At 47.6% G+C, this 23,834-nt stretch overlaps 2 protein-coding genes across 4 annotated transcripts in view; one reads left to right on the top strand and one right to left on the bottom strand.

Moving 5' to 3' along the window:
• Positions 1–23,481, top strand: rgs22 (regulator of G protein signaling 22; the record flags this gene model as incomplete). The annotated part of the gene is given in 26 exon segments (XM_079746828.1): positions 1–67; positions 157–185; positions 299–361; positions 578–763; positions 1,336–1,421; positions 1,902–2,014; positions 2,168–2,470; position 2,927; positions 2,929–3,255; positions 3,508–3,669; positions 4,211–4,295; positions 4,618–4,719; positions 5,036–5,137; positions 6,579–6,773; positions 8,754–8,846; positions 9,167–9,345; positions 9,723–9,885; positions 17,084–17,242; positions 17,978–18,040; positions 19,134–19,295; positions 19,700–19,879; positions 20,149–20,319; positions 20,691–20,846; positions 21,471–21,582; positions 22,468–22,552; positions 23,436–23,481. Coding segments are annotated over 26 exon segments (3,390 nt in total).
• Positions 22,940–23,834, bottom strand: part of vps13b (vacuolar protein sorting 13 homolog B) — a 328,377-nt gene continuing 327,482 nt past the window's right edge. For all 3 annotated transcript variants that reach the window (XM_079746793.1, XM_079746792.1, XM_079746794.1), the window contains exon 68: positions 22,940–23,695. In XM_079746793.1, the coding sequence (XP_079602919.1) occupies positions 23,447–23,695 (249 nt within the window). In that variant the 3' untranslated portion in view covers positions 22,940–23,446. The remainder of the gene's footprint in view (positions 23,696–23,834) is intronic.

A 23,834-nucleotide genomic window follows, 5' to 3' on the forward strand; every position in this document is an offset into this window, starting at 1 on the left:
ATGCCGATATCGGGACAAATTATCCGACTATTTGTCAGGTCAAGAATATGTGGACAAGTTGCAACAGGTAAGGGTAGTCTTGGTAACCGTTTCTCTGACGGCTAATTACTTTAGATCATTTGAAATCTCACTTCAGTTTTCTGCCCCTAATTTTAGACCCTCCTCTTATTACGGCGGACAATGTTGTGAGTATTTGAAGGACATTTTGAGCAAGTTTGTTTCTTAGACTATACTATTATTATACTGCAATATCTTTAAAACATAATCCTAGAGTGTTGTGAATATTTTGTGTATACAGGAGCACTACCTGGCCACTGATGACACACTAGTCCACTTCTTCAATGACTTCTTGAGCTTGCCGGTAAGTTGATATACGGACCAGACTGTTTTCTCGTCATGTCCCCTAACCAAGCTCCCTTCTGGTCTCTGGGATCCCTCTATGTACGGACGCAAATAATTATTTTTATATAAACGAACGAATTGTTTTTGTCGCCTCTTAACTATTCTACGTGTGTGTGTGTGTGTGTGTGTGTGTGTGTGTGTGTGTGTGTACCTGTCTGCGTTTGTGTGTATCCAGTCGTTCCCAGTGGCCCTGTCCTACAACCAGGACAGTGGTCTGTTTGAGGTTGAGACGGGAGCCGCTGAGCTTGTCTCCCGGAGGATCTCGTCCGTACTGCAGGAGAGAAAGTCCAGTGGGCTGTCAGAGGACCAAGCCTTGTTGGCCTTCAGCGGGTCCCTCGTAGACAACAACTACACCGTCCACGTGAGTTCCGCTCCACCACCAAGGGTGACGCGACTTGGCCTTTGCCCTAAGCCCCAAATAAGATGTACATTTGGTTAGATCTGCAATGGTTTATAACCTTCTACGTATTCCGTGCCTGCCATGTCACAAGGAATTTTCGACTTGACTTTTGTCTTGACTTTGATTTTGACTTGACTTGGGAACTGGGGACTTCCAGGATGTTGATGGTTGGACACGGTTGTATCATACATCCACGGGTAATATATGTTGCAAGAGAATTTTCAGATGGTCCTTTGACTCCTGCCAGACACTTTTTTCATTCAAACTATCAGCCCCCCTAACAGTTTTTGATGAAACCTCCATTACATTGGTTAACTTCATTATGTATATATATTAAAAATATTCGAGGGGGCTTACTTTAGAAACACTAAATAGGGTCTTAAATCGCCCTTGGCGACAAACATCCTATTATAGGTCTTTTATGAAAGCTCCATATTTAAACACAGATAACTCATCCTTTCAGGATGGGAAATGAAGTCTATTGTTGGATGCTGGGATTAAAAGAAAATGGTATTTTTATTTGACTGTTGCAGTTCCTGGACAAAATGCAGGGACTCCAGTGGATCATAGCAGAGCGTTTGCCATTGTTTGTTCAAAGTGATTGCTACTTTGAATACAGGTGGGGAAAACACACCAACTATTGTTGTTTCAACACACAGAAACTTGTTGAGAAGCCGATGCAAAGCAAAGTTAGTGATACTCACACTATTTTATGCATGTGCAGCATTCTCGTCTCAAGTTCTTATCAGGGAAGAGACAATCGGCTGTTACTAAGGTGTATACATCTTCGAAGCCCCTCTGAATTGTTTTGAATGGTTTCTGTTAACCTGGAATACTGAATAATGAGTTTGTTGCGAGGTCGTAAGTGTTGGAGCCCTCACAGAGTTATGAGTGATCACCCAAATTTCTTATATTAAATTAATCTTATGGCTCTTGCATGTTAGTTAACAGTATACATATACACAAACATACAGAAGCGCTCTGGTGAAATGACAGCTTTGGGTTTTACTGTTCACAATACATTTTCACATAATAATCAATATAGATAGAATATAGATAGTTAGCCTGAGCTGAACGAGAGCTCCGCTGTGTCCCCCAGACTAGCCAAACTGCTCTCTCAATGGGAGCCGGGCCCCCGTGTGCGGAAGATGGATGACAACTCATTTAGGGGCTCCCTGTCCGACCCGAGACCCCCCACCCGCAGAGGGGACGGTGAGCTGGACAAAGAGCCTCTCAGGGGCCCTACAGCCTCCACCGGCTCCACCACATCAATCCTGCTCTGCTATGATGAGTTTTTGGTTTGCCCATCAAATGATTTCCGCACGTACCACCTTAACGTCCCCTCTCTACCTTTCCCACATTCAGAGTCCATGCACCGATGCCTTTCAACGCCACCAGCCTCCCACGACTATGGTCCGGATGAAGTGGGGGGCCCGAAAACTCCATCCACCCTCCCCTCCTTGTTTACCTCACCCCTAACCCATGATGACCTTCCAGCTGACCAGACCCTGTCAGCCCAGAGGCTGGATCGGATACTGTACCTAGAGAATTTCTCTCGGCTCTCCTGCTCTGAGCCCCGCCCCCAGGGTCCTGTGGCCCCCAAGTCTCTGGTCTTGCCTCTACAGTACATGGCTGCCAGTGTCTGCAGTCGCAACCTCATAACCACAGGTGCTTCGATACACTTAAAGAGTTAACTAGTATAATACAGTTTAAGGGTTAGGTTAAAAACTTTAAATTTAGAGGCTTTACGTAAGTTTTTGTGTACATAAACAACACAAAATGTTTATGTACACAAAAGGTGTTTATAGCTGAACTGTTAGTGAGTGTGTGTGTTTTTCCTGCGTGTGCATATATTGCCTCTTTGAGTGGAAGATAAACTCATACGCCATGTGACTAAGAGTAAAAGCAGACACGCTAGCATATGATCCATTACTGCTCAGGTTCTATTTCCTTATGCTGGAGCGGAGCCAGTTCTTATGTTTCTTTTTTGTGGATGGTCATAACTCAACTATGACAACAGGGATACAGATGGAGGGGTGCTGCAGACCAGCAGGAGAACAGAGGAAGAACCGTCCGGCCCAGACACCAACCGGCCGAGGTCCAAGTGAAGAATGGAGCAGACAGGGGGAGAAGGAGGAGAAGATGGATGGAGAGCCGGGAAGAAGGGATTTGACTTTGGAGGAGGGTGAAGAGGACGAGGAGGAGGAAGTGGAGAAGGAGATAGTAGTAGAAGAGGATGAAGAGGTGAAGGAAATGATGGAGGAGGGGTACGAGGACTTAGCCAAGAAAAACGTCTTTGACATTTGTTGCCAGGGCGCCCGTCTCCATGGCGGCCGGCAAGGCCTGGATGAGTTCAAGGAATTCCTGCGGGACACTCCTGGTGAGAGAGTCTTCCATCTGTGGATGGACATTGAGCGGCTGACCAGTACCCAGCACTGGGAGAGGAAGGACAGGTACAGAAGGCCAAAACATCCCCATCCCAAAAAACAGTACCAAACCCAACACATGCAATATTCATTGGATTCGCCATGCTTTTATTAACTATGAAGTGAAAATGTACCTCCAATCTCCTATCCTGTGACTCTATCGTCATTTCAAATGTTATTTCCTCATTGATTGATATTAAAGCTTGCATATATATTTAGAATACAATATATATTTGACTGCAGTGTATAGTGTAATAATCATGATGTCCTGTGAGGCAGACATTTGGTGCTGATGAGAAGTCGATACATGCAGAGCAGCAGCCAGTGCAGCCTCAATGCGGAGCTGCTCTTTCGACTGGGGCTCACCACTCCCCCCTGCTGGACAGAGGAGAAACTGCGCCAGGTTCAGCCTCGTCTCACCGAGGCGCTCCTATGCTACTGGTAGGAAGGAACCAGAGTCCGACTATCGGGTGCCACAGTGTTTCACTAAGAGATTACTCTGCACTCTGGAATTAATTAGCATCCCCTCCATTTAAATATAGAGGTATCTATTGGCGTCATGGAAGCCCATTCTACAGTTCTGTGGATACCTATTCTTATTGAAGGATTCTTTTCTCTTATTATTAATCCGGATTGGTGACTTTATAGCTCAGCCCCTGATGGCAGTTTTCAAATCTGTCAATGACATTTGTGTTCTCGAGCCAGTCTCCAAAAAGATTGGTACCATTTTGCCCATAGGCGTCCAAAGGTTTTTGGATGCATTTTTTTAAAACACTTTTGGATTAGATTCTATGCTAAAAAGAAGACCCTGGCTATGTGTTTTCCCTCTAGTAGCTCAACTGGTAGTACATTTCCTTAAAACTGCTAATGACAATAAAATACATCAACCAAATCTCATGTGTTACATTAATACTAAAGTAGGTTTAAAACCAAACCCTCATTGATGGTATGCTGTGTTTCATTGGGTGGTCTATCTCCCCAGGGCCCCCAGGTTCTGGATGTCCCAGTGGACCCAGGAAGACAGCGAGGGGCCTGCTGCGCTCCCAGGGCCATGCACGGAGAGAGAGGTGAGCCTTCCCTCGGTTACCAATAGAGTGTTGACCCTCCCCCCTCTCTATCACCACACAGCCGATACCCTGTCTGTCTGCCAATACACAGGTATACCGTAGCAACAATAAATAAATAAATACATTCAAAAATAACACCGTCCTCAGATACAGGGAAGGGAGAGAGACGGGACACATATTTACACACATGAAAAGGCCCCTCGAAAAGGTGGCCCCTTGAGAGTTTTTACAAATAGACTTAATAGAATAAAGCAAATACAACCTAGAAAAAAATATGTTTGAATGGTGAAAACAGGTTCCTGATGGCAGTGTGTTTGGTTAGTGTTTCCCCAGTACAAGCATGGAGCGAATGCTACAGGCGCTCCACGCAGACTCCCACGCTGGACTCTACTTCACCCACTTCTGTGAAGACTCTGGAAACCAAGTAAGAAAGCTTGGGACCCCTATTTTGTTTGCACCAAAGTCTTTCTATGATTACTTTTGCACTGTATCTATGTATTGCCAATTTGAAGTAGGAAAGAACAATGCATATGTTGGTTAGAGTGCTTTTTTATGTCCTTCAAAGCATATTCAGGACTTTACATTCCGCGCTGGCCGCAGGACTACGAAGATGGTTCCGGTATTAAACTACAAGCCCAAAGAGCAGCCAAACAGGAGGAAACAGAGTGTGGACTGGAACACTGGGCTTGTATAAAGCTTAATGAAGCCCTCTCATTACATCACATGCTTATGGTTCTCAGCTCTGGGAGAACGCTGTCCATTTCTGGAGTGACCTGCAGCGATACCACCAGCTGTTCGACCAGGACAGTCTGGACCCATACACAGTACAGAGACAAGCACAGGTCAGACACACACTCGCATGCACGCACGCACGCAGGCAGGCAGGCACACATACACTCACTCACTCACGCACGCACGCACACATACACTCACTCACTCACACAAACACACACATACACCCACGCACGCACGCACGCACACACCCACACACTCACGCACGCCCACACACACACACACACACACACACACACACACACACACACACACACTCCTGCTCTACTTTGTTCGGCTCATTACGTGTGCAAAACTTGTACTAAACCGTGTCACATGCTGTGTGCGTATTGAGTGCGTAAGCAACATTGAGTGACGGCAGAGGTGTCAGTGAACACAGAGAGGTAGGAAGATGGAGGAGGAGGAGGAGAAGGAAGAGATGGATGACAGGGGAAGAGGAACGGCAGGCTGGGGTTTGGTTTCTAGGGGGATGTTGTCAGAGCAGTGGCGCTTCATCACTCTTACTGTTTGAACAACAAGCCGGTCAACGTCATTATCCGTCCTTACTCTCACCATGTCACACACAAACACACACACACACACACACACACACACACACACACACACACACACACACACACACACACACACTCCCTTCCTCCATACATTTGTCTGCCATTGAGATGATAACAGTGTGTTTGCAATTGAGATTCTCTGAACCAATCAGGGAAGAGACGCCCTGAATAGATCAAATAAGGTAGGAGTAGTCTAAATTCGATGGCAGGCGTAGTGAACCAGAAAAGATAATCTCAAAGAGCATTTCAGTCGCTAAGATCTGACGGATGCCTGGACTATTTCTCACAATCCCACTCAAATTATAGCTCATTTTTAAAGCTAGTCTACAGCCTCTTTAATCATCTTTGCACGTAGAGACTGCTCCCCCCCCCCTAATGAAAGGCGTTATGTTAGTTAGCATTTGTATCATCACACTAAATCCTATAATGTATAAAATCGTTTGGCTTTTCCCAACATGGCTACCAGCTTGTTTCCGTGTCGCCTACACCCTTTTAAGAACCATGTACACCCATTGTGTCTCAATACATGGTGGAGGCTGCCTGTAGGTGTGAATGTGTCTCAAATGTTTTAATCAATGAACATGGTCCAATAGAGTAGACCCCGCTGTTTAAAAATGACGCCTGTTCAATTCAGTCTAAATAAGTGAAGGTACAGGTGTGTCCCAGCAATTCTTAATCAGAAGCTGACCATGTTACCATATCAGCAAATAAGAAGTTATGCATGCAATAGCACTTGTTTAACCTGTAGAGGGAGTTATCCAATGTAAATCAATGTACAAATACAGTTAGGTTTGGTTCTCCTTCAAACCAAATCAAGGACATCTGGTAAGACACAAGGAGTGTCTTACCAGATGTCATTTTTCCTCAGTTAGCAATGTTGTGGTAACCATGGTGATTTCAATGATGAAATTTACAGTAATCTTCTACCTTGCACCAGCATCTGTTCTCGAGGTTCCTGAGCGGCTCGGCGTGGGCATCCGTGGGCGTGGCGGAGGACCAGAGGCTGGGGGTGTACGAGTGTCTGCGGCCCGCCTTCGAAGAGCTCTTCGACCAGGTAGAGGAGCACGTCCTGGACCTGCTTCTGGAACCCTGGACCCTGCTGGTCACCAGAGACACGCTGTCCTACCAGACGGTAGCTAATACACACCAGAGACACGCTGTCCTACCAGACGGTAGCTAATACACACCAGAGACACGCTGTCCTACCAGACGGAAGCTAATACACACCAGCGACACGCTGTCCTACCAGACGGTAGCTAATACACACCAGAGACACGCTGTCCTACCGGACGGTAGCTAATTCACACCAGAGACACGCTGTCCTACCGGACGGTAGCTAATACACACCAGAGACACGCTGTCCTACCGGACGGTAGCTCCTACACACCAGAAACACGCTGCCCTACCGGACGGTAGCTCCTACACACCAGAAACACGCTGTCCTACCGGACGGTAGCTAATACTCACCAGAGACACGCTGTCCTACCAGACGGTAGCTAATACACACCAGAGACACGCTGTCCTACCAGACGGTAGCTAATACACACCAGAGACACGCTGTCCTACCAGACGGTAGCTAAAACACACCAGAGACACGCTGTCCTACCAGACGGTAGCTAATACACACCAGAGACACGCTGTCCTACCAGACGGTAGCTAATACACACCAGAGACACGCTGTCCTACCAGACGGTAGCTAATACACACCAGAGACACGCTGTCCTACCAGACGGTAGCTCCTACACACCAGAAACATGCTGTCCTACCGGACAGTAGCTTCTACACACCAGAAACACGCTGTCCTACCGGACGGTAGCTAATAAACACCAGAGACACGCTGTCCTACCAGACGGTAGCTAATACACACCAGAGACACGCTGTCCTACCAGACGGTAGCTAATAAACACCAGAGACACGCTGTCCTACCAGACGGTAGCTCCTACACACCAGAGACACGCTGTCCTACCAGACGGTAGCTAAAACACACCAGAGACACGCTGTCCTACCAGACGGTAGCTAAAACACACCAGAGACACGCTGTCCTACCAGACGGTAGCTCCTACACACCAGAGACACGCTGTCCTACCAGACGGTAGCTAATACACACCAGAGACACGCTGTCCTACAAGACGGTAGCTCCTACACACCAGAGACACGCTGTCCTACCAGACGGTAGCTAAAACACACCAGAGACACGCTGTCCTACCAGACGGTAGCTAATACACACCAGAGACACGCTGTCCTATCAGACGGTAGCTAATACACACCAGAGACACGCTGTCCTACCAGACGGTAGCTCCTACACACCAGAGACACCCTCCCCTACCAGACGGTAGCGCCTACACACCAGAGACCCCCTGTCCTACCAGATGGTAGCTAATACACACCAGAGACACGCTGTCCTACCAGACGGTAGCTAATACACACCAGAGACCCTTTGCCCTACCAGACCCTGTTAGCTCCTACACACCAGAGACCCCCTGTCCTACCAGACCCATACAGCCCCTCAGGATCAGGGCGTCAGTCACTGACCGGTGTACTGAGGTGTACTAGTTGAGGTCATGAGGATTTGGATCTGCCCTTTGTTATTTGCCTGGATTTAAGTTTGGTCCCAAAGAGGCAAAGGGGCCAAAGAGGCATGTCTGGTACTTTGTGGAAATGTTCCATATGAAGTTATGGGAATTTCAGGAATTTGGCCAAATTGTATATTATAGAAAATCAAAGCCTGCACCAAGGGATAAATATTTAGGAGGAGAATGCACACATGTAATTCTAGATCTGCATCATTAAATTGGGTTGTTTGAAACCACCAAATTGCATGGGAATTCGGTTCAATTCAGCCCTGCAATGTTCAGATAACTATCAGCATGGAGGGGAACTCGTAGAATGAGACTTCTTTAGGGAATACATTTTTATTCAACGTTGATCTTTAAGGTATAAAGCATCACATAAGCTCACTTAATGTAGTTCAATTTAATTATTCAAGTTTAATCACGGTTCATTCATGTTCATTCCCATGGAAAACCATTGAAGATTAGATTTAAGTCTACGTTATATATACACATTTCATTAAGTGTGTTTGTGTGTGTGTGTGTTTGTGTGCGTGCCCCAGGTGTGTGTGCAGGAGAAGGTGCGTCAGCTGGACAGTCCAGAGTTCAGGGAGCTGCAGGTCCTGCATGAGGAGACACAGCTCAGACTGAGGGAGGTGAGCGTTAAGCTTTGATTTTTTACCGAGGGGTAGACTGGCTGCATCTGCCGCTTATGTCTCTCCTTTGTTCTTGTTCAAATGGTTCAAATTGTTACTTTTTCATCCTTCCATTCAAACATTTGTTTATTATTTGTTTGTATTTTCTTCCTTTCGTAATTTTTTATACTCTATCATGATTTTATGGATCTATTATTTACTTTGGTCATTCTTTATTTCCTTTCTATCTTTTCGTTTGGTTAAATATTTTTATTTTTTCTTTGCTTCACATATTCTTTCGGTCATTCGTCCCCTCTCTTCTTCTCTTCCATCAATTGCAGCAGGCCCGGCCCCCCTCATCTCCCTGCCCTACCCCTCCATCCTCGGCGGGGCCCCCACTGCAGCCCAACCCATGGGCCAAGGTCTTGCCGCGTTACCGTGGTTACCGTCTGGGCTCCCTGCTCCGCAGCAGCCGGGAGATCCAGCAGTTCACCTCCTTTCTGGAGGAGCGGGAGGCCAGGTGGGGATGAGCAGCCTGCAATACTTTACTTTGACAAAGAGAGACCCCCGGAGAGACAAGCCTGCTTTGGCTGTCAGGGAGCTTTCAGGCACTTTAATCGTAGTTAATTTCTGTATCCATCAAACGTTGGGTCATCATGGTCTATCTACATGCGTGACCTGCATGAGCCTCTCTGATTGGATTATTGTCTAACCGGAGATCGTCTAGTCTCAAAGATTGTTGTCAGATGTCGGACCCAGCTGGCGTGACTCATGTGTTGGTAAATATATGTGTGTGTGTGTGTGTGTGCGTGTGTGTGTGCGTGTGTGTTTGTTTGTGTGTGTGTGTGTGCATGTGTGTTTGTTTGTGTGTATGTTTTCGTGTGTGTGTTTCCACAGCATTCACCTGCGCTTCTGGCTGGACCTGGAACAGTACAGACGGACCTCTCACCGAGACAAGGCGACCCGAGAGTGGAGGTCAGCTGACATCGCAGACAAATACCTCAACAGGAAGTACTTCCTGGGTCCCGACAGCCCGGCTTCAGCGGTCCAGCAGAACGAGGCGAGTCGCATTCCGTTCTTTCGTCTGTCACCGAGGGACAGGAGTGAGCGACATGGAGCGAGGGAAAGAGTCCACAGAACCATATGAAGGATTGTAGAGACAGCTCTACAAGTTTAAAATGTGCTGTATTAAGATAGGGTTTTGGACAAAGGTGTGCCTACTCTGGTGTCAGCTGGATTAAAACACCTGATATTCATAGCCGGGGGTCCGGTGTCCGGATTATTCTTGGATTACTTGATGGGTTTGGCACTGTGCCCAACTCGGGACAGTAGCTGAAAGTTGTGTGTGTCTAGTGGCTTATGTCTCTGTGTGACCCATTGGGCTAACAGCCGCAACATCAAGTGTCTCGGAGACCTTTATCACAAAGTCATCTCTTCGCTGCGTGAATCTGTATCTTCTTCGGCCACCACAAGCTGATGCTGCTGTGCTTTAGTCAAAGAATAACAAAGAAACGATGATAGTTATATCGATGTATACATATATATATACTTCAAACGAACAACGGCTGTAGGGTGGCCAACACCTACACTGCCACGAGTCTACCGGTTCCAAGTCAGTCGGGATGCCTGGGATCGTCTTGGAATCCTTTGCGTGTTTTCTGTCTGGCCTTGGTTTGGGTGGAGGCACCTGACAGCTCCACTGCCTCGGCCCTGTAGCTGCTCCATCCATTAGTCTTTAAGTGGAACAGTGAGCCCCCACTTCCCTCCGCCAATCTCCGCTGCAGCGGCTGCTTCTCATTTCAAACATGTATACAATCAGTAACGTGTGTATGTGTGTGTGTTTGTTTGAGAGAGAGGGCTGAGAGAGAGACTTAGTGAGAGAAATATGACACAGAGAAAGAGGGAGAATGAAAGGAGTGTAAATTGACAAAAAAAGTACAAAGAGAAAGCAGATGGTGGTGATGGAGGGAATCCGGTGATTTCCAGAGTGACAGAGAGCACAGCTGGATTATTCCCCCCTTTCCTCTCCCCCCTCTCCTCTCCCCTCTCTCCCCTCTCCTCATTTATTTTCCCCCTCATTGCTCCTCTCTTCTCCTCAACTGCTCTCCTCTCCTCTCTCCTCTCCTCTCCTCTTATCCTCCTCCTCTTTCTTCCCCTCTCCTCTCCTATCTCCTCTCCTCTCATCCTCCTCCTCTTTCTTCCCCTCTCCTATCTCCTCTCCTCTCATCCTCCTCCTCTTTCTTCCCCTCTCCTCTCCTCTCCTATCTCCTCTCCTCTCATCCTCCTCCTCTTTCTTCCCCTCTCCTCTCCTCGCCTCTCCTCTGTTTCCGTTTCCGGTGTATGTGAGCGTGAGCAGCGGTGGTGGGGGTGCGAGTGCGAGTGGCGCGGAGTTTTGAATTGTTTTCTGTCCCTTTTTCCCGGTTTTTCCCTGGTTTATTCGTCTGTTCTATGTGCATGATCAGGTAAGGTTTATTAATACTTTTACTGTGTTGGCCGAGTGATCAGTGGTTGTGTCAGGTGGTTTTCGGGAGGAATGGCGTCCTCCGAGACGCCACCTCCGTCTATCCGGCAGGGTGGAAGGATAGTCCCGCCGGATAGTAGCATTACTGTGGTGGAGGTTCTGTTGGCTGTCGGTGAGCAGGTAGGTCATGATAAATTATATTTTGCATCTAGAATGAACAAAGCAGTGGTTGTGTTCCTGAAAGAGGAGCCCCGTTTATCAGCTGGTAGAGAGTGGCGTGTTTATCAGGGACTTATTCGTGCAGGTCTCCCCGCTGTCAGTTCCCTCCACGCGGATCACCGTGTCTGGTGTTCCGCCGTTCATACCAAACGAGTTGTTAGAGAACGAGCTCCGTAGGTTTGGCAAGTTTGCCGGTGGATTTAAAACAGTGAGTTTGGGATGTAAGGATCCCAAACTGAAGCACGTGCAGTCTCTGAGGCGCCAGGTGTTCATGTTCCTGGACTCGCCGACACAAACACTGGATGCGTCGTTCAGAGTGAAGTACGGTGATGGGTTTTGTATGGTGTACGCCAGCTCAGGACAGTTCAAATGTTTTGAGTGTGGAGATATGGGACATAAACGCTTTGCATGTCCGCATAGACAGCAGGGGGCGGCTCACTCCGCTGATGCGGCGGGCGGCTCCGGTGTGTCCGCGACTGGCGGCTCCGGTGCTGGGTCCGCGGATGGTGAGTCCGGTGCTGGGTCCGCGGCTGGCGGGTCCGGTGCGGATGCGGATCCCGGTGCTGAGGACGTGGCAGCCGGTGCCACTGGTTCACATTCTGAGGATGATGACTTGGATAGGGAGGAACAGAGCCAGCCTGAGAAGCAGCAGGCTCCTGTGGCTGCAGAGAACCTGAGCAGCTCTCAGTCTGCAGGCACTGAAGCAGCTTCCACAAGTTTTGCAGGCAGAGATCCCACTGTGATCACCAATGAAGGACAGGGCATGTTAAATAGTCAGGCATCCTGTGAAGGAGAAGACATGGAGTATGACTCTGAGTCAGATACAGTATCTATAGGTGAAACTTCTATCAGGAACACAGATCTCTATTCTTTAGAGGAAATAAATCAATTTCTGGATGTGTCATTTAAAAAGTCTGTTAGACTAAATGATTACTTCAGTGACACTGACAAGTTCATCAGATCTGTTGGTGTACTGAAAAGATTGGTTTTGACCTCTTGGACTAAAAGAAATGCTTTCGCCTCAAAAAGCATATTACAATTTTGAGAAAAGCAAAAAAAGGTAAAACTGCTAAAAAGACTAAACAGTAACATGATCATGTACCACACAGTGTTTTTTCCTCTCTTTTTATTGTTCCCTGCTTTGTTCATCTTATGTTTCTCTTCTCTGACCTCTCTATGCAGAGCCTCAAAATAGGGTCTTTGAACATTAATGGTGGGAGAGACAGACACAAAAGGGCATTCATCTCTGAAGTCGCTACTCAAAAAAGGGTTGATGTGCTGTTTTTGCAAGAGACACATTCTAATCCAGCAGAAGATATATATTGGGGTTTATGGTGGGAGGGATGGTGTACCATTAGTCGTGGCACCAACCTTAGTGCAGGGGTAGCTGTTCTGTTTAGAAAAAATGTGAATGTAAAGGTATTATCTTCTACTGAAGTGGTGAAGGGCAGGCTGTTGATTGTCAGGGCAGAAATAGAGGGCTCTGTGTTCTGCTTTGTTAACATATATGCCTCAAATCGAGGCACAAAGAGTGGGCTTTTTCACCCTGCTAAAAAATGAGGTAAGGAATTACCATCATGATCAATTCATCATTGGTGGGGATTTCAACTGCACTCTAGATTTTACTATAGACAGGACAAGTGAAGAACCCCACCCTCAGTCATCTCAGAGCCTTAACAGTATCATCACACACCTGGATCTGTTAGACACATGGAGGGTCAAATATCCGCAATGCAGACAATACACATGGGTGAGGGTCAGCAATAACAGGGTGAGTGCAGCTAGACTGGATAGGATTTACATTTCCAAAAGTATCAGCTCCAGATTAGTCCACAGTTATATAAGTCCAGTTGGCTTTACTGACCACCACTATGTCAGCATAGACTTGATAATTTCGACAGGTGAAAGGGTTAAGTCCTACTGGTCGTTTAACAATAGACTCCTGCAGGCCCGTACTTTCTGCCAAAGCTTTGAGCATTTTTGGCAGCATTGGGAAAACTAGGAAAGCGGATTTTGTTTCTTTGAAGCTGTGGTGGGAAGTTGGTAAAGCCCAAATTCGTGTTTTTTGCCAGCAGTACACCTCCCATTCGACCGCTAAGATTAAGGCAGCAGTTCAGGAGCTTGAAGCTAATATTAGGAACATTGAAGAGGGGTCACATAGGTATTTGGATCCCACCACGGGTCATCTGCTGCAGGAGAAGAGATTGGAGTTGAGCTCCCTCCTGCAGGAGAGAGTGAAGGGAGCTCTTGTCAGGTCTTGCTTCCTCCAGCTAAAGGACATGGATGCCCCGAGCTCTTTCTTTTTTAATCTGGAGAGATCGGTTGCACAGAGGAAGCAGATGACCTGCCTTAAGCTTCCTGGAGGCAGAGTGACCACCAGTCAAGGTGAGATGAGGACCCATGCAATGGACTTCTACGCTGACCTCTTTTGGGTAGAACAGTGCAGCATGGAGTGCCGCGAGGAGCTCCTAGAGGGGCTTCCTCAGCTCATCCTGGGAGAGAAAGCTGCTCTGGACTCTGAGCTGACTCTGGAGGAGTTGACAGTCACTGTCAATCAGATGGCATCAGGACGGGCACCAGGGATTGATGGTCTCTCCTCTGACTTTTACAAGCGGTTCTGGAATACCCTTGGACCTGATTTACATGTTTTAATGGAATGTTTCAGAACAGGATCACTTCCTGTCTCCTGTCAGCGAGCTGTGCTTTCCCTGCTTCCTAAGAAAGGAGACCTGGCCTTACTTAAAAACTGGAGGTCGGTTGCTCTCCTCTGTACAGACTATAAGGTGCTTTCCAGAGCCTTATCAAACAGACTTAAGGACATCCTGGGAATACTTGTACATACAGACCAAAGCTACTGTGTACCTGACAGGAAAATTATGGACAATATTTTCCTTATTCGAGATGTTATTGATGTTTCTTTGGACCAGGAGAAGGCTTTTGATAGGGTGGATCACTCTTATTTGTTTTCTGCATTTAGGGCTTTTGGTATTGGTGATGGTTTTCTGGCCTGGATTGGTTTATTGTATAGTGGTGCTCAATGTATGGTGGGGATTGGGGCAGGGCTGAGTCGGCCAATCCCTGTACAGCGAGGGATAAGACAGGGTTGTCCTCTCTCCGGTCAACTATATAGCTTAGCTATTGAGCCCTTGCTGTGCATGTTGAGAGGTCGGCTCAGTGGTCTCTCACTGCCTGGGTCCTATAATCTTGATCGTCCACCTACTGTTTCTGCTTATTCAGATGATGTTAATATTTTTGTCTCCAGCTTGGGGGATGTTCAATGTTTGCAGGATACCCTGTCCCTGTACGAAAAGGCTTCATCTGCTCGGGTGAACTGGGCAAAGAGTGAAGCCTTGTTGGTGGGACAGTGGCGGGATCAGGCAGTGCCCAGTCTGCCTGGAGGTCTTGAGTGGGGGAAGGAGGGCCTGAAAGTGTTGGGAGTATTTTTGGGCACTGAGGGCTTTCAAAACAAGAACTGGGAGGGAGTTAAGGAGAAAGTGTGCGCTCGGTTGTCTAAATGGAAAGTTGTCGTATAGGGGAAGAGTTCTGGTTGCCAATAACCTGGTCGCCTCGACTCTTTGGCATAGACTTTTTGCTCTGACGCCACCGAGAGGCCTGATGGAGGACGTTCAGCGAGTCATCCTGGACTTTTTCTGGTCTGGCCGGCACTGGGTCCGGGCAGCAGCCCTCTACCTGCCTCTGGCTGAAGGGGGGCAGGGACTGATCAACATCCAGGCAAAAATTGCTACTTTTAGACTTCAGACTGCACAAAGACTGCTGTACAATTGCGGCCCAAGCTGGTTTCATGCAGCTCGACTGCTGCTGAAGAGAGCTGGGCGATTGGGCTATGATAAACAGCTTTTCCTTTTACAGCTTGAGGATGTGGATCTAACAGCTCAAGCTGACAAGGGACTGACACCTTTTTACAGCTCGGTATTGCAGGCATGGCAGATTTTTAAGGTCGCACGTGCTACAAGTGAGACTCCGGGCATGTGGTTGTTTGAGGAGCCTTTGTTTTATAATAACCTCATAAAGACTCAAACACTGCAGTCTGCCAGCCTGCGAGCCTTTCTTAAAGAGGCTGGCTGCACCAAACTGGGCCATTTGAGGAAGATGACGGCAACATCTGTGGACACCTTGAGAGAGAGAAGCAACATCACCTCCATCAGGTTGATCAACAGAGTGGTGGAGGAAGTCTGTGCTGCCATGCAACAACCTCTGAGAGAGTTTGCACAAAACCGCACTCAGTGTGACCAGTGGAGTGAAGAGGGAGAGTACAGTTTCCCCACTCTCTCTATCACCCCAGTTGTGGGGGAGTGGCAGGAGGGAGGAGGTCAGCTGCTGTCTCTCACAACCCCACACCTGGAGATTTTTCAGGCTGCAGGGAAGAAGGATTTGTACCAAATCTGCTCTAAGGTTCTGAACCTGCGCTCTTTGGCAGGCATGAAGGAGTCGAGGTGGACTGAGTTTTTTGGTCCAGACGTTTCCCCGAAAGGCAGGTCTCTGTACAAGCTGCCCGTTGAAAAACGGACAGCAGACCTCCAGTGGAGGATTGTACATGGAGCAATAACTACAAACAGATACAGAGCGCACCTGGATCCAGAGCAGGGGGAGGAGTGTATTTTCTGCTCTCAGATTGAGACCCTGGTGCATTTATTTGTTCACTGTCCTCGGCTGACAGTACTGTTTGAGCTTTTAAAAAGGTGGTTTCAGGGTCTATGGGAGAATTTTTCTTTTGGTTTGTTTGTTTTTGGCCCGAAATACTGTGCTCAGAACAAGAGTGTACACACATTGGTGAACATTTTATCTGGTTCTGCCAAGTTGGCCATCTGGCTAACACGCAGGAACCGGGCTCAGAGTGTCGGTAGTGTGGAGCCGGTGCTGGTTCTGAGGGGACTGCTGAAGGCCCGACTGAGGGTGGAACATGCTTATTATCAAATGATGGACAATATGCAGGGTTTCAGTCACATATGGAGGGGTTTTATGCTCTGGGGGGGGGGACAGAGAGATGAATATAAGCTTCTGACTAGAGAAACACGTTTTCTGTTTGACAGGTTTGTTGTATTTTAGGGATATTATTATTATTATTTTTTTTTTTTGCTCTTAAGTGATGATGCGATAGTGATGTGTTTTCTCCTTGCAATGGTGCAATAAAGGGATTTTGAAAACCAAAACCAACCTCCTCCTCTTTCTTCCCTTCTCCTCTCCTATCTCCTCTCCTCTCATCCTCCTCTTTCTTCCCCTCTCCTCTCCTCTCCTATCTCCTCTCCTCTCATCCTCCTCCTCTTTCTTCCCCTCTCCTCTCCCATCTCCTCTCCTCTCATCCTCCTCCTCTTTCTTCTCCTCTCCTCACCCCTCCTATCTCCGCTCCTCTGATTTTTCCCTGTGTGCTTTCCAATGCCGTTCGGAAAGAACCCAAGGCTGTCCTCACCCTGTCACTCAACACATCTTTCAACACTGTTCATTCCAGATGCAAGTGCACGTGTGCATTAACACTAAAACACGCTTGAAACTGAATGCAAACATAACGTCATTCTGTGTGTGTGTGTGTTTGTGTGTGTGTGTGTGTGTGTGTGTGTAGATATTACACCGTGCAGGGGGACAAGAGAGGTTAAAGCGGGAGTGTCTGTCGGACACCCTGGTCGGGGAAATCCAGGCCATCGTCAGGACCCACATTGAACAAACATGGCTGCCTCTTTTCCTGGCCACCGAAGAATTCATTGAAAGACAGAACGACAAGGTACGCCAATTGTAGTTTTCTGCTCACATTTCGAAACTGTGTTACAACATTGCTGTCAACTGACACCCTCATTAGTGGCTAGCGCATAAAGAGCGGACATACACGGCCGCCGCTCGGCATCATTATGTTATCGAGTGGAGCTTGTTTGGACACAGTGAGGCGCCTGCTAGCTAATGAGTCCCACAGAGTTTAGTGTTACGCGCAAGGAGGAGGCGGCGGATGGAAAAGTAGGTGTAGGGTGAAAGAAAGGTGAAGGGTGGAGGACGGCGAGACCCAGGCACGCACGGCCGCCCGCACGCACGCATACTGCTCACAATTACCCAGAGAGCGAGAGCGCGGGGGATAGGTTAGACAGCTACACCTGCTAGGTGTGGAGGTTGGAGGACAGGAGGCCAGATGAGTGGAGCAGAGGAGGAGCTTTGCGTTAGTTACCGTGGTCGACCAAGAGGACAGCGGGCTCAGATGTCAGAGGTGTACTGTCCCTGACTAACCTCACCTTTTTTCACTGTCCACTGCTTTGCTTCTGTGTGTGTGTATTTGTGTGCGCCTGTGTGTACTGTATGTGTTCTTGTGTGTGTATGTGTGTGTGTGTGTGTGTATTTTTGTGCGTCTGTATGTACTGTGTGTGTGCTTATGTTTGTACTGTGTGTGTGCATCTGTGTGTACTGTATGTGTGCTGGTATGTACTGTGTGTGTGTGTGTGTGTGTGCGTGTGTGCGTGTGTGTGTGTGTTAGCTCCAGGCGGTTGCCGGGCCTTCAGAGCGGGATAACCACAAAAAGAAGAGAGTATCCAGGAAGGTAAGGAGAAACTCTACCTCCAAACTGCCTTTTCTTTTACCTTCTTCGTCTGGTCTTCGTTCTCTGGCTCGTTTTAGTTTTTTTTACTGAATTGCCCTGAGGATGGTGCGGGCCTCCCCAGCAGGTGAGACTCAGACCCGCGGACTGCTCGGCTCCAGCGGCTCACTATTTGGCCGGAGACTCTGAACATGATCCCGGCTTCGCGGGCGCTTCTGCGTGTCTCCCGTCTTGGAACCATCATGAGCGCGATCTGAACGCAGACGCTGCTGAACCGTCATCTTGATAGTTTTATGTTGAACGGTCGCTGGGAGTGTGGGAGCCCCAGCCCTGTCTCTAAAACTAATTAGAGATAAAAATGATAGGAGCGTCCGTGGACTGGAATCCATCACGGTCTCCTCTGAGCTTCTAATAGATCCGTAGCGCTAGAGCGGTAGAGACCGGAGTCACGGTTGTTTGGAGACCGGAGACTTGACTTGGACCATGGGAGACGGTGGCTTCTGCCAAACCGGCCGTCCACAGACGTCACCGTGAAGTGAATAAACACATGCATCGGTGACTAGTGGGGCTGAGGAGATGATTGCTGCCTGATTGTCTGTCTTTGTGATTGTGTTTTCATGGAACATTTTTTCGTTACATACACTTGGTTTACATTTGAGACCCGACCTGAAAGACATCTGCACGACATAGACTGCATATATTTCCTTTGACATTTTTTAATGTGTCAGATCCTAGGGCAGGCAGGGTTGTTCATACCTCTACCTCTCTCTGTTATTTTCTATTTCGTTCTTGCGACTTATCTTGTTTTTCCTCCTTTAACGAGCAGTATATCCTCAACAGAGTACATTTTTTGAATGGGATAACATTGTTCTAATGTGTAGTAGGTTCTCCTGCTAAAACAAGGGTTTACTCACGCTTTAAATGTACTTTATTAGTTATTTAAAGTTCAACATCTATTGTTGAACTCATCGAATAAAAAGCAGTCACTAACATACAACCTCACAGGAGAGCCTCTGAAATAAAATCCCAAAGCAGCCACACAAACTATTCAGCAGTAACACAATGATCCCATCCCTGGGCCCTCCGTGTGTGGCAGTCCAGCTCAGGCCTGTGGATGAGTTCCTCCAAGGAGATCCTGGTCCTGCGCCGGGTTCTCCTCAGCCCCACGCCCTGTGGACTCTTCCGGCGCTTCGCCGCCCTGCATGGGGACTTCCTGGAGAACGATGTGCTCTTCTGGCTGGAGGTCCAGAAGTACAAGGTGACGTCACACGGCTGGCAACCACTCAAATTCGATAGGATCGATAGGAACAACATTTACGTTTACCGGGTGCGGAGACAAGTTCAGGGGGGCTACCGCCACCTATTGGACGGTAAATGCAGTGCATTTACCGTCCAATGAAATTTTCTCCTAGATGCAATCCGACCATTAGACTTAGGTTTGAGGAGTGTGCTTGTGTGTGTGTGCTTGTTTGTGTGTGTGTGCTTGTGTGTGTTATATATATATATATATATATATACACACACTATGAATCTGACCTAGTTCGACATAATTGTATTTGTATGGAGCCCTATAGAGAAAATAGTCATAGATAGACCCCCATTCTCTCTCTGTCTCTGTCTCTCTCGTTCCCTGTCTCTCTGTGTGTCTCTCCTTCTATACAGGACCTGTGTCACTCCCACAGCGACGAGGCGACCATCCAGAGGAAGGTGTCCAACATCATCAGCTGCTTCATCAGCTCCAGCGTGCCCCCCGCCCTGCAGATAGACATCCCCCCCGGGCAGGCCTGCAGCATCCTGGAGATGCGCAAGACGCTGGGCCCCTACATTTTCAGGGAGGCTCAGGTACACCGTGTGTATCTGTGTGTCTGTTTGTGACTATTTATTTACATGTTTGTGTGAATGGGTGTATTTATTTCTGTGCGTGTGCATGTGTTTGTCTATTGTGTGTACGTGTGTGCTTATATTTGTTTCTGTGTGGGTGTATGTATTTATTTCTGTCTGTGTGTTTTTCGTGCATCTGTGTATTCATTTCTGTGTATTTATTTCTGTTGGTGTGCGTGTGTGTGTCTATCTATTGATATATGTGGGTGTATTCACGCATGCGTGTGCAGATGTCCGTGTTCTCCGAACTGCTGAAGCTGTGGCCAGACTTCCAGGCTCTGAGGAGCAGCGTCCGTGAGGAGCAGCTCCTCTCCGTCCTGGAGGAGCAGGAGCAGAAACACAGAGCCAGCCTGCAGCGACGCAGGAGGAGGCAGGCCAGGTTGGAGCAGAAGAACGCACAGGTATCGTCGGGAGAAAGCCAGCTTACAGCGTCACCCTGCACCGTGCACGTTGTCCCTTTGGCATCTAGTGTCCGGAGCTGGAAGTGCAGTTGTAGTTATATCATTTTCAGACGACAGTTAGAAGTGGACTGGAATAAAACTATTTATACGAGTAAGCATCCCTGGATCGATTGATTCTTGAATGGAAGTGTTTAATTTATGTGAAACGTTTTAGATAAGAGGGTTGAATGGAATCATTATGATACATCATGCATAGAATAAATATTATTTTTTATCATGCTGTTTTTTAGTAATAAAAGGTACAGAAACGGTACAGAAAAATAAAATAGTGAATGAATGTGACATGAGGTCATTTTCTCACCGCTGTGCAGGAAAGACAGCCGAGTTCAGCAGAGGAGGAGGAGGAGGAGGAGGCTGAGGAGGAGGAGGAGGAGGACGACGTTGAGGGGGAAGACGACAAGTCGGACGGTGACAGAGAGGACCGGCTGACCGACTTGAGCCAAGCGCTTCAATTTCCCACGCAGCAGGTACACACACACACACACACATACAGGCACACATTAACACACACACAGGCACACATTAACACACACACAGGCACACATTAACACACACACAGGCACACATTAAAAACACACACATTAACACCCATACACCTATTAACACACACACACACACACATTAACACACACACACACACACACACGCACACCCATACACACATTAACACACACACAAGCATGCATTAAAACATAAACAGACACAGACATGGACACAAACACATTAAGACACACACACGCACACACACGGCCAAATCCTCCGCCGCGTTGACATTTACAATGGCTTCTCAGCGCAAACGGTCGCTGTTTTTTTCCAGGTGCGCCCACGCTTGGCGACACCGGGACATTCATCAGGGAGGACAAGCCTACCCCCCCTCCCCCTCACACACAACTAACCAATGGTTTTTGACCAAACGATGAAAGTTGAACCATAACCTTGATGAGCCATTAGTTTATTTTATACAAGCAGCCTTGAGCCCATCCTCCTCGCCGACACCAGAGAAGAAGCAGAAACATCTACGCTGTTGTAACGGCTGGTCTGTATGTGTGTGTGTGTGTATGTGTGTGTATCGTGGTGTCTGCTCTCCTCAGTTGTCGTGGTCCTACTCCAAGTACATGAGGGCGCTGAAGAGAACTGAAGAGGAGCTACAGCCCAGGAGAAAGGGTCAGCAGGAGAACACATCACGCTCCACCACGGCCTCAGGTACACACACACACACACGGCAAAACACACAGGGATCTAACCAGGAGCTTAAATACTAGAGAGAGACCAATAAAGAAGAGACTTGAGTGTGTATTTTAGAAAAAGGACGTGAAATAAAACAGAGGGCATGAGCTCATTGCCTGCAATTGTAATTATGCACACACATACACACACACACACAAATGTAATACCCTTGTCTCACAGGGCATAATATAGATCACATTTGGCATCATTCGTCACGCTTAACTTCATCCAGCAACAACTCCTTTTGGTTTATATTCTGGAAAACATGTAAAAAGTCCCATTACATTCAACCAAAGCCCTTTGTATAGTCCAGGACGGGGACCCGAGAGCCTGATCTGGGACTCAATGCTCCGGCTTGATGACGGAAGACCCAGGTCATATAAGGCTCTGACTGCCACAGCACTGCTAGCCCGTTCATTAGGTGCCAATGTACTGTGCAGGAATTAGTACAATACAGCAACATTATTGTTCAGAAAAAACATGGAGAAAGAGAGTGAAAGGCCCCGTTCACCTAGAGTCAGCCTGTCCGCCTTTCATGCTTTAGATATTAATCTAAAATCAAATTTGTGAGACTAGGGTTCTAAAGGTCTGTCATTCGCCACCATTGTTTTTTTTAATGAACAGAAGTTAATTGACGCAAATTAACCTATGTACACTACACTACATACACAACAGCACACTATCTAGGATGGACAAATAACTTTCTTCCATTACGATTACATTAAGGTTTTGCGATTAAAAAGATAAAACAAATTTTAAAGTTTGTAGTCAACATGACTTCACTCAAATACTATTGTGGAAAAATGCGAAGACAAATCATCCCTCACATTGATTTATTTTTTGTTTGTACTCTCCTGCTAGACTCCTCCCCCTCCAGGAGCAGCATCGACTCATTGGTCAGCCGACGCAGTCCCACGCATTCCTCGCCCCCGTCCCTCCAGCTGAGGTAGGCTTACATCCTGCAATGCATTTCACCTCAACAGACTCGGGCTGTGTTGTATTTGTCTTGCTTGTTCCCTACCTAGTGAACACTATATAGTACACTTTGTAGGGAGGAGTTCTGAAAGGGTATGGTCTCAACCTGCCCTCTGAGGTCCACCCAAGGTCTCAGGCAAGGTTGACACGTCACAGAACGTAAAATACGCCTCACATCACAGACTTAAGACACCACTTTGCACTGATCTCCATCCTTTTTAGTATAACGTTTCATCATGTGATGACTGCCATCATCAACAGAGTTTCCAGTATGACAATACTTGATGTTATTATACTTACTTTACATACTACTAAACACTAGGGTAAACATTTGAGACCATATTATGTGCATTTGATACTGATTTTATTACAGTGTTAATACAATATATTATAATCGAACTACATACATAATCGCCAATAGTGTTTATAAAAAGTATGCAGTACCTTGCATTTAGCATGTGGCCTTAGTACTCACAACAGGTATATATATTTTCTTTTTTGCATCATTAAGGGGGTTGGCGTGAACGTGATGTTTTAGACATTTTGGTTAACGGATGGCAACGCACCTTTCTCGAACGGCTCTGCACTTCTGTAGAATATTGCACTTGGATAGGCACGAGACAAGCGGCCGGTGCAAGGACAACGTAAACACACACAGGGCACATACAGTAGAAAATATCTCACTGTGAAAAGGCAAACATGTGAAAATATGTGTCTAATCGTAAAAACAGACAGTTGTAAAACAACAACTCTTCTCCGACACAGTAGTGCATAAACCGGGAAGTTACGCGGTATCATAAAATGATTTTTCCCTTTTACACAAATAACGGTGATTCTTTTTCCTCCCTTCACAGAACGGAGCGGGTCAATGGAAGCCCACACGCAGGGCCTTGTTCTTGACCGCGGTGAACTTGCTGGTGAACACGGCGGCGGAGGCGGGCTCCACCAGGTACCGGTAGGACTTAGTGGGCGAGGGCGGCGGCTGCGCCAGCGTCACGGGGGGCTGCAGCTGGAGCGAGACCCCCGACGGAGACAGGTAGTTGGAGGCGCGCGTGACGTAGTCGACCAGCCGCTGGTACTGCTGCTCCGAGAGACGCTCGCGCACGCCGTCGCCCTGGGGGGGGGGTGAGAGATGTCCCTTTAGTGAGGAGAAGGCTCCCTGCTGGAGGAAGGAGTGGCCTCCTCCTCCTCACTTAATGAGCTACGTAGAGGTCGGTAACCCCCCCCCTTCATTTCTGTGAGGGGACAGTATG

Source organism: Pollachius pollachius (genome assembly GCF_949987615.1).
Source record: "Pollachius pollachius genome assembly, chromosome: 1".
Lineage (NCBI taxonomy): Eukaryota > Metazoa > Chordata > Actinopteri > Gadiformes > Gadidae > Pollachius > Pollachius pollachius.